The sequence below is a fragment of the Ochotona curzoniae genome, unplaced genomic scaffold (assembly GCF_017591425.1).
Source record: "Ochotona curzoniae isolate NIBS_2020 unplaced genomic scaffold, NIBS_Ocur_1.0 scaffold_3208, whole genome shotgun sequence".
NCBI lineage: Eukaryota > Metazoa > Chordata > Mammalia > Lagomorpha > Ochotonidae > Ochotona > Ochotona curzoniae.
The window spans coordinates 30,985,927-30,997,071 of record NW_024467106.1 but is presented as its reverse complement, the minus strand read 5'-3'; the positions used below and the strand labels follow the sequence as shown (position 1 = coordinate 30,997,071).

Here is an 11,145-nt window from a genome sequence, read left to right as displayed (position 1 = left end):
GACCGCAAGCTGATTCCTGGAAGAGAGGCACTTGGCGAGGAATAATGGACTTGCCAAGATGCCGGGAAAGTGCTCTCAGGGGCACCAGGGTTGTCCATATGGCATCATGTCCCCTGGGATTCCTATCTGGCCATCTGCTCCCCAGCCAGTAAAACACTTAGAGCATGTAGTGACTGTGGTGTGCAGCCTGCTACATGATATGCATTCAATATATGACAGCCGAAGGCCTCCACATGTTTGGACATGGGTAGGGAGCAGCCAGGGAGAGAAGGAGGCAGGAGAGACTAACATGGAGTGAGTGACCTGAATAGTTGCACTGTGTGTGTGTGTGTGTGTGTGTGTGTGTGTGTGTGTGTGTGTGTGTGTGTGTGTGTGTGTGTGTGTGTGTGTGTGTGTGTGTGTGTGTGTGTGTGTGTGTGTGTGTAAGGGTCCGCAGAGTCAGGCAGCTTGGTGGCAGTCTGATGTTTGGTCCAATGGGAGAACAGGTATCTGAGCAGCAGGGTAGCCTGAGCCCACTGTCTTATTGATGCAGAAGATGGATTTCAGAGAGAGATTTGAGAGTGAGAATACAGTGACCCAGATGTCTTTCACTGCAAATTGTCGTTAGGACTTTCAGGGCCCAGTAGGTTACAGGATTGTGGGGAGGTGGGCTCCAAGAGAAAGCCTGGCATGGCTGTCACCATGTTCCTGACTTGGAGGTGATAGTGAGATTCCACAACTTGGTGACCTCACTTTGCTAGGGACTGGGGATGATGAGATTGGTTTTGGATATTTGGAGTTTGAGGGCTTGTGGGTTTCCAAGGGTTGCGGAGGCAGAGACAAAGCAGTGCTGGACACAGAACAGAGGGGGCAGGCCTAGATTCTGCTTTTCCTTGTTCCCAAGGTGGGAAGCTTATGTTGTCCCCTGACTTGTTTCAGCAAGGGAGAGAACTTGAGATACAGACAATGGCGGCCTGCCTGGACCCCGGGCTATGGTCAGAGCACCTGCCACTGCTTTGTACACATCTATACACATGGCTGGACTGAGATACCTGACCCCTTTCTGCTGCTTGCAGCTCCTGAAGTAACACAGGACTCCATTCCCAGATGGTGACGTGCATGCTGCTGAGTGACAGTCACGTAGCTGAGCTGAGATGGCTCACGTGGTGGCCAAATGTGACTACAAGTCAGCAAGGGCCAGGTCCCTGGTGAGGGGCTATGACATCACCTCAGGATGCAGAGGACCAGCTGGTGACCAAGTGAGCTTTCATTTAAAAAAAAATTCTTTTTGAAAGGCAAAGTGGGCAGGGAGGGGTGGAGGTAGGGGTGGGGAGAGAGAGAGCAAGCAAGCATGCTCCCATCTGCTAGACCACCACCCTCCCCCAATACTGCAACAGCCAGGAACTGAGTGCTCCATCAAAGTCTCCCACGTGGGTGACAGAACCCACACTGCCTGAACCATCACCTCTGCCTCCTGGCGTTTGCATGAACCAGGAGCTGGAGCTGGGGGTGGAGCCCAGGCAGATCAGGCACTAAGCCAGATACCTGCTTCATCTAAGCTGGCTCTGAAAACAGGTGCCATGTACCATCAGAGAACACTATGAGTGAAGATATGGAGGCATAGCCTGGGCAGATGATGTGATAAGGGGGTGAGCCAGGTCAAGGGTCTGGAGGAAAGCCAGGCACTAGAAGCAGGTGGACCCGGATTTCAGAGGGTCTTGATGGCTTAGCTGTGGAATTAGACTTAGTGCTATAGTGACCAGGAGTCACCAGAGGCCCTTGGCCAAAGGAGTGATGAGTCAATTAGGGCTGGACCCAAGTGGGAGAACCACTGCGGGTGCTGCAAGCAATTCATGGTAGAGATTAGACCTCAGGAATCTTGGGAGAAATTGGGGAAACCTATGCCAGGTTGTCACCTATGCACTTGGGGCTGAGCCCAAAGTGGCTACGTTCTAGCTATGTTGGCGGCCAGGAGGGAAAAGTATGTGAGGGAAGGAAGAAGAAGGGTCAAGTCAGGAAGATGAACTGGACCGTGAGTCTGGCTCTTACTGCCTTCAAGCTTAATGACAGCGAGCTGCAGGAGCTGGCATCTCTCCCCATGGAAGCTTCCCTTGGGCCTGGGAGAAGGCTGTGGCCGGAACTGGTTGAGGGAGCTGGTGAATTAGCTACTCACTTGTGAATACTCCCCAGTGTCTGGAGCTGCCTTACTTGTGCTTTTCAAATCTCATGTGGATTTCTTGCCTTGGCAAAACCTAACCAAGCCCCACTCAGGTCAGGAAGTACTGGGAGCACACTGCAAGTGCTTACCAGAGCTTTCTCGGGGCAATTGATGTGGCAGCAACCCACGGAGAACAGTTGGGTTGAGAGGAAGCTCTACCTCTTGGCATGCTCAGGCTGACTCTGTGGGACGTGGTGTTGGTTGCTAGGCTGGTCCCAGACCTTCAATGCTCTCTTCCCTGTCAGACATGTGCTTGCCATGCTCATCTGTGGGCACGTGTCAATTCTGTTGGCCAACGGCATGTACAGGTGACAGGTATCACTGATAAGCAGAGGTTTGAGAGTCATGGCAAGCCTTGGCCTTGTCTTTTCCTTTTGTTGTGCCCAGCATTGTTCCAGATTCCCGAGGTGGGGGTGGAGTGAAGATGAAGCAGAGCAGAGACCCCAGCCACAGCCACTTCCCAATGGACCTATCTGTAGTATTGAATGAGAGACCCACTTCTGTTGGCTTTAAGCCAGTGGCACTTTGAGGTCACAACCACAGCACAGCCTAACCCATGCAGACTCAGAGGGGTGCAGAGCAGCATGGAAGTGGGGGGCACTTTCTTGGAGAGAAGTCCACCCCCCAGCAGCACTACTATTACTGCTTTCACCTCCATTCTGCAGGCTATATTTGATGGGGTTAAGAAATGGCATCACAACACATAGAAGAGTGTGATAATCTGATCCATTTCAGGTTCCTTGGCCTTGAAGTACATGAAGAAGATGATCCCACACAATAGCATTGGCTGACAGCAGGAGTGACCCAGAGGGCGGTTGCCAGAATGAAAATGTAGGAGAGGCAGATGAGCAGGTGCAGCAGGGTCAGTCCCATGACTGCATCGGCCACTGTCAACACCAGCATATTGAGGGAGATGTCCCAAAGGACAGCTTCAGCATGGCCAGGATCTCAAAGCAGGAGTGGTTGATGATGTTGGAGCCACAGAAGGGAAGTGCCACATGCAGATGGAGTGCAGTGGCAACCCCCAGCTCGGCATCATCAACCGCATATACTTGCCAACTCATGAGCTCCAGGTGCCTAAGTGTCTAGCAGATAGCAACATCATCACAGCCAGGAGCAAGCACTTGGCAGAGCCCAGTACCAGGTGAGGGTCAGGTACGTCTGCAGGGCACAGGCAGGGAGGGAGATGGTCCTAAGGGTTTGTAGGGCATTGACTAGCATGAGTGGCATGAAGGAGGTGGTGACACAGAGGTCTGTTAGGGAGAGATTCCTCGGAAGGAGTGCTTGGGGCTCTGCAGCCTGGAGACCCAGTATGTTCAGCCCTGAGGAGGCTGTTGCCCAGGACAGTCACCAGGCAGATGCCCAGGCAGAGTGCCAACAGCGCCATCTCGTGCTGGGCTGCTCCTGGAGCCCCAGCCAGACCTGTCCACTTAGGGCCACACAGTGTTCGGTTGGCCTGAGAGCCAAATCACCTCCGTGAGTGATGCGCAGCCGCTCAGCCTGCCTCTTTGAAATTGAGTTCCTCATCTGTATCACAAGAGAGTCGGACTCTTCAGAAAGCATATTTTTTTTCTTTCTTTTCTTTCTTTCTTACATTCTTTCATTCTTTTGTTCTTTCCTTCTTTCTTTTAAAAATTATTTATTTGTATTGGAAAGTCACATATACAGAGGAGGAAGAGAGAGAGAAGATCCTCCATCCGCTGATTCATTCCCCAAGTGGCCACAATGGCTGGGTCTGAGGCAATTGAAAACCAGAAGCCAGGAGCCCTTTCTGGGTCTCCCACATGGGTGCAGGGTCCCAAGGTTTTAGGCTGTCTTCTACTGTTTTCCCAGGCCACAAGCAGGGAGCTGGATGGGAAGCAGGGAGAATTAGAACCAGTGCCCATATGGGATCCCGGTATGCGCAAGGTGAGGACTTTAGCCACTAGGCTACCGAGCCGGGCCCGGGGGCGGGGTATATTTTCTAGGCTGTAACTGAATTATACCTGTGGTATTTCAGATTCATTGGTTGAATACTGTGAAGGCCTAATTGGATATTGTCTCAGCCTGGGGTTATGATAATAGAGTGAATGGACAGAAAGATTCTGTGCCCCCTTGCCAGTACAGGAGTAGAGGGGAGACACGGTTTGGAAGGCAGGTGTTCGATGAGTGATGCCCACTGGTGTTCCTTGGGACCGTCAGGATTGGACCATAGCAGCATGAGAGGTGCAAGTCTGATATCTGCTTACCTCTTCTCTGCAAATTTCACATGTTTTCTCATTCTTTAGTTTTCACGTACTGTTTTTCTCTAATTCCTGTGTTGGTATGTGCAACACAAAGATGATTTTCCATCAGGACGTAAGGATTGGGGAACTCTTCTTGGAAGGAGGTAGACCCACTCCAATGGGCTAGTCGTAGGGTGTCCTGGGGCTGGGTCCATGTTAGACATGCACAGCAGAATGTCCAAGTGTGCTGAAAGCCCCGTTAGTCCTGCTGGGACAGGGCTGCTGGTTTATCCCCCAGGTGGCATGGTCAGACAAAGAAGAAGCTGTATGTGGATTCTCATAGTTCAGAAAAGATACTTGGACCTGGTGCCATGCTCAGTGGCTAAATCCTTGCCTTGCATGTGCTGAGATCCCATATGGGCACCAATTCATGTCCTGGCTGCTCTACTTCCCATCCAGCTCCCTGCTCGTGGCCTTGGGAAGCAGTCAAGGACAGCCCAAAGCCTTGGGACCCTGCACCCACTTGGGAGACCCAGAAAAAGCTCCTGACTTCTGGCTTCAGATCGACTCAGCTCTGGCCATTGAGGCCACTTGAGTGAACCAGCAGATGGAGGATATTTCTGGCTCCTCTTTGTAGATCTGCCTTTGCAATAAAAATAGAATCTTAGAAAAGAAGGAAGGAAGGAAGGAAGGTAGGCACAAACTGGTGCTCATATGGGATTCCAGAGCTGCAGACAGAGGATTAGCCTGTTATGCCAACACACTGGCCCTAGTGTTCTGGTTTTTCAGATTTCCTGAGAATAATCTTCATGCCAGATGCATGTCTGTGTGTGGCATGCCTACATGTGAGGAACTGTACCGGTGAGCTGCCTTGAGACTTCAGGGAAGGGAAGCAGAGGGGAAGGCCCGAGTTCATTATCAGCAGGTACACTCCACTGGCATGGACCAGGACCCAAGGGGTGCCTTGGAGGGCCGCATCCTGGTCTCCTGTCACATGGATAATTCACTTGCTCCCGCTCTCGGGGACTTCCCAGTCCCTGCCCAATTTAAAGTTCTGACTCTGCAACTGCACCAAGTTGCAGGATTGCAGCCAGGGAACCTGAGGTTCCAAGAGTTCAGAAGGCTCTCAGGAGAGCTGAACTGGGCTAAGGGGCAAGGATACCGGGGAGGCCCTGGACAGAGAATCTGAAGGTCAAGCCTCATTGTCCCCAGCTTGGGTCCTGGGGTACCCTCTCACCCAGGCTGGGGTCTGTGCTGGGCAATGAGCTATCTCCTTCCATGTGTGCTGGGCAGCCTTGACGTCACCGAAGTCTGAAGGAATTGGTTGCTTTGTCCAGTGAGACTTGAGTGGCTGCAGGGGCCTGTGCTGAGCCAGGGACATCCTCAGAAACATAAGTTATTGTTCCCCCTTTTTTGTTCCCCTCCCTCAAAGTCCTTTTATTACACCCAAATAGCAGCTTGATGCAGATTAGAGGGTAAAACATGACAGTGAGGCATATTCTGTGAGCTCCCCTAACTCAGTAGGTCTGAGATGAACCCATTGTCCCCCACCTCCTACAACCTGTTCCCACCACTGGGTCTCACTGGGTGGCCCCTCTACCCGCCCCCTCAGCTTGCTACTCATCAACCCAGCTCCCCTGCTCCCTCACCTGCTTCTGCAGCCCAAGATATACGTAGTGTGTTTTACACATGCAGGCACAGACTTGAGTCTGTCTCCCAGATGCTATTTCACACACACACACACACACACACACACACACACACACACACACACTTGCAAAAAGTGTGTGGAAAAATGGGATTGCAATACATTTATTTTGCTGCAAAAATTTGGAATGATCTCTCTATAGCATATTTTAATGTATCTTATTCATCTATTTATCTATTACCCTGTATATTTATCTCCATCTCTAGTTCTCTCCCATGTTTTTGTCAGTTTCACCTTTCCCTTCACTGTCGTCTGGTTTAGGCCTCCTGTGGGCCATGATCTGTGTCGCCATTTCCTCACTGCCTACCCTGAGTCCTGGCCTCTTCATCTATTTTTTACTCTGCAGAAGTGATCTTCCATTTCTAAAAAGTAAATAGCATTTTTTGAGAGACATACATATATATATATATAAAATTGGAAAAGCAGATTTACAGAGAGAAGCAGAGACACAAAGATCTTCTATCCACTGGTTCACTCCCCAAATGGCTGCAACAGCTAGAGCTGAGCTGAGCCCAAGTCAAGAGCCAGGAGCCTCTTCCGGGTCTCCCACATGGGTCTGGGCCACCATCAACTGCTTTCCCAGGCCACAGGGAGGGAGCTGGATGGAAGTGGAGCAGCTGGGAGACGAACTGGTGCCCATATGGGATCCTTGTGAGTGCAAGGCAAGGACTTTAGCAACTGGACTACTGCACTGGACCCAAATAGTAATATTATTATTTTAAAAAGTATTTATGTGGAAGTCAGAGTTTCAGGGAGAGGGAAGAAGAGACAGTAATATCTTCCATCTGTTGGTTCACTCTCTAAATGACAGCAATGACAGGAGGTTGGCCAGTCCTAAGCCAGGAGCCAGGAGCTGCTTCCGGGTCTCCCACATAGCTACAGGAGCCCAAGGAGCTGCTTTCCTAGGCCTTAAGTAGGGAGCTGAATGGGAAGTGGAGCAGCTGGAGCTCAAACTGGGACCTACATGGGATGTATCCCACATCATAGGGAGTGGCTTCACCCACTGCCCCACAGTGCTCGCCCCTGGAAGCTTTTAAGTCAGGCTCTTATATTCCCAATGTACTTTTCAGGAAGTTCCTGTGAATGGATTCCCATCTCTCCTGGCAGCAATGACTCTGGGTCCTTCACTGCACCTTACTGAATAATAGGATAGAGAAAACTTCTGCTCCAAGTGTATAGCTGAAGAATGGAGTTAAATCAGTAACTGGACTAAACTTGAGTCTGGCTATAAACCACCTGTCTCTCCCACAAGGTGCACAGAGGGCAGCCCCAGCTCCAGGGCTGGCAGCGCGGCCCCAGCACCCACCGTGTGCACCTACCGTGTGCACCTCATGCAGTGGCGACCACATGCTGCTGGGTGCATTGGTTGTCCATCCCTCCCTGTGTCCTCTCTTCTTGGCAGAGTGAGCAGGAAGAAGGCTGGGGAGAGGGGCTGAGGGGAATTGAGGAGGCTCCAAGAGGCTGGGCTTCTCTTCAGCCCCCAGGTTCTCCCCTTGTGCAGATGGCACTGCTGGGTTCAGAGCAGGGCGAGGAGTGGGCTTGCTCTCTGATTTGGGGTTGAGTCCCACTGTGCTCAGGATGGGGATCTGGGGCTGGGTCTTAGCATCTGGAATAAGGAGGGGGTAGGGTAAGTCTGGCACAACAGGGTGAAGGCTGAATGCCCTGCAGGAGGCCCAGGAAACTGCTGGGCAGCTCTGGTGCTTGGTGGCCCAGGGCTAAGCAGCTCTGGAGAGCACTGAGCTCTGGGAAGCGTTCGCTGTCATCTGTGGACCCTATCCCAGCTTGGCCATGACCACTTCTACGGAGACCTGCTGCTTTGTTGTGTGTGTATGTGCAGGACCTGAAGGGAAATCTGATACTTCCTGCTTTTAAGCTTATTACTGCCATGTCAAGGACACAGGCATAGAGAGAGGAGCAAAGCAGAGAGGGCTTCCTGGTAGGGGAGGCCTTTGAGCTAGGCAGCTCTTTTTAACTCAGGGAGTTGTGTGCTGGGAAGTGCTGTCTTTTGCAGAGGATTTCAGGAGAGCTCAGGGCTGGGCAGACAATGGAGAAAGAGCAAAGCTCTAAGACATATGGGATAGGTGGTTGGGGAGTGAGGCAGACAGTGCCACGAGTGAGGGTGTCCAGTGCCCCATGCAACAGCCATCACTGGTGCCCTTCAAATGGCCTTTGTGAGTATGGGGCAGGCTCTGCATTGGGGTGGTGGTGGTCAGGGCAGAGAAGGGCATAGAGAAAGGAGCCAGGAGGGCTGGGAAAGTGACTGCAAGAGCCACCCTGGGGCCATGGCGGGGGAGGGGTAGAAGGTAAGGCCAGCAAGGGTCAGTGGGTTTGGGGGCTCCCTTGCTGGGAGACCTGGAGTTGAGTGCCCCCGCCTATGCCCTGACCTTGCAGACAGACCCTCACCTGCAGGCGCATCTCTGGCCCCACACTTTCCGGGCAGCTTCCCGCACCTCCTTGTTCCTTAGGCTATAGATGATGGGGTTTAGCATGGGGGTGACCACGGCGTAGAGCACTGTGAAGGCCTGGTCTGAGATGCGTGCCTCCTTGCTCCTGGGTCTCATGTACATGAAGCTGACAGTGCCATAGAAGAGCAACACGACGGCCAGGTGCGCAGAGCAGGTGGAGAAGGCCTTGCGGCGGCTGGCAGCTGAGGGCGTCCTCAGCACGGCAACCAGAATCAGTGTGTAGGACAGGCAGATGAGAGCCAGGGGCACAGGCAGCAGCAGGATGGCACCCACCAGCAGGAAGGCCTCATTCACCGCCGTGTCACCACAAGCCAGCTTCATTACTGCGAGGATCTCGCAGGTGAAATGGCTGACGACACGGTGGCCACAGAAGGGCAGCCTCATGGCGAGGACGGTCTCCGAGGTGGACTTGAGCAGGCAAAGGCCCCAGGCAGAGGCCGCCAGCAGCCAGCACAGCGGACGGCTCATGAGCACCGGATACCGGAGGGGCCGGCAGATGGCCAGGTAGCGGTCATAGGCCATGATGGCAAGCAGCAGGCACTCAGTGGAGCCTGTAGCCAGGCTCAGGCACATCTGCACGGCACAGCCAGCGAAGGAGATGGTCTTGCTGGGTGACAGGAGGTGCACCAGCATCAGTGGCACAAAGGAGGTGGTGTAGCAGATGTCCAGGACAGAGAGGTTGCCCAGGAAGAAGTACATGGGCGTGTGCAGGCGGGCATCCAACAGGCTTACCAACACGATGGCCGTGTTGCCCAACAGCGTCACCAGGTACATGGCTGAGCACAGTGGGAAGAGCAGGTGCTCCAGGATCGGAGAGCCAGAAAAGCCTTGCAGAAAGAACTCCCACACCTCCTCTGTCCTGTTGGCTGGCTCCATGCTGTGGCTTCTGGGCTGGGAGGAAGGAGAGGATGTAGGCAGAGGGGATGGGCCACACGGGTTGCTGGGGTCTCTTCCAGATCAGACACACTGCCTCTGTGGCTTGGGCAATGCCTTCACCCTCTGCAGGCCTCACTTTTTAATGTGAGCAGTGAGCACTGGGTTGCATCTGCATTCCCTAAGACAGTGGTGGTGGAAAGTTAGTCGGCAATCTGAAGGTGACGGTGGATGAGCAGTGGGAAGGGGAGGGATAAAGCTCCTTACTATAGGACTTCATTGGAAAGGTAGATTTACAGAGAGAAGGAGAGACAGAAAGAAATCTTTCATCTGCTGGTTCACTCTCCAAATGGCCTCAATGGCTGGAGCTGAGTCGATCCGAAGCCAGGAATGCAGGATCCCAAGGCTTTGGGCCATCCTCCACTGCTTTTCCAGGCCACAGGCAGGGAGCTGGGTGGGAAGTGGAGAAGCTGGGACATGAATTGGTACCCATACAGGATTCTGGTGCTTGGAGGTGGAGGATTAGCCAATTAGCCATGGCTCCAGGCCATCTCAGAGCCTTTTATACACTGATATGCTCCCTGAACTCAGATGTGCTCAGAGACCAATCGATCACATTGCACGCTCCAGGGACACGATTTGGGAAGCAGGAAGCTGGGTGGAACATCCTCAAGCTTTATCATGCTCCAGAATCACCCAGAAAGTGCTCAGACACATGATGGTGCTGGAGTGGGGGAGGGGCTGGTGTCTCATATCAGAGTGCTGGTTCCAGCCCTGGCTCCTCTGCTTCCAGTCCAGCTCCCTGCTTATGGGAAGCAGCAGAGGGTGGCTGAAATGCTTGGGCTGGGCCCTTGCATGCAGTTGGGAGACCACAATAGAGCTCTGGGTTCCTGGCTTTAGTGTGTGTCTTTCTCCCCCTGTCTCTCCCTCTTTCTCTTTGCAACTCTGCCTTTCAAATTTAGCTCTCCCTCTCTTTCACACATGCACACAATGGTTGGGCCCCATTCCATTCCCAGAGCATCTGATTCAGAAGATATGGGTGATACTGCTAGGTACTCCACTTTGAGAACCGCTAGACTGAACAGTCTATGCAGCCTGCCTTTCCAAGTCTGCCCTTCTCCATGCACAAAACCACATGTTTGGGGCTTTGCTTTGCCTGGGCTGGGCCCTCTTAGTTGCCCCTGATATGTTCACCTGTCCCCTTGTCCCATCTCAGGACCTGCTTTGTGGTTGCTCAGTATGTGAGCCTTCAGAATCCACAAGCATCCTAGCAAGAACTTGATGGGCTTCTCTGTCCCTGCTGTGTCCACACCACAGCCAGGGCTACTTGAACTTGAACTACCGGGGCACTGATATAGACAGGGACCCTGAGAGGTCCATTCATGGGATTTTACCTGGTACAGGTAGGAGAACTGAGGCCACACAGTGGTTCTCACCTCCTCCACGCAGGCTGCCCGCATTGGTGGTTCTGATCCCACCCCAGGGATGCCACTCTCCCCAGTTCTCCCCATGGTCATCTTGCCAGTCAACCTTGACTTCAGCACTTCAGGATAGCTGGCTTGGGCCCCAGATCCTTGGGGGACATTTGGCCAAGGTCCTGCCTGAGCTGAGTACCAGCGATGCCAGAACCTTGCCTGCAAGAGACTTTTGTCTTCTAGAACCCAGAGGTGACTATGCCCCATGCTGGGCTGTGGCAAG

At 52.9% G+C, this 11,145-nt stretch overlaps 1 protein-coding gene across 1 annotated transcript; it reads right to left on the bottom strand.

Annotated features, from left to right (window-relative positions):
• Positions 1-8,508: 8,508 nt before the first annotated feature.
• LOC121145044 (olfactory receptor 13J1) lies at positions 8,509-9,450 on the bottom strand. Its single transcript, XM_040963722.1, has one exon. It carries the CDS (start codon positions 9,448-9,450, stop codon positions 8,509-8,511), a length of 942 nt encoding a protein of 313 aa, XP_040819656.1.
• Between the last annotated feature and the right edge of the window lie 1,695 nt (positions 9,451-11,145).

Bases quoted from the DNA above. Each gene is read 5' to 3' on its own strand.
- LOC121145044 (XM_040963722.1), bottom strand. From the start codon at position 9,450: ATGGAGCCAGCCAACAGGACAGAGGAGGTGTGGGAGTTCTTTCTGCAA.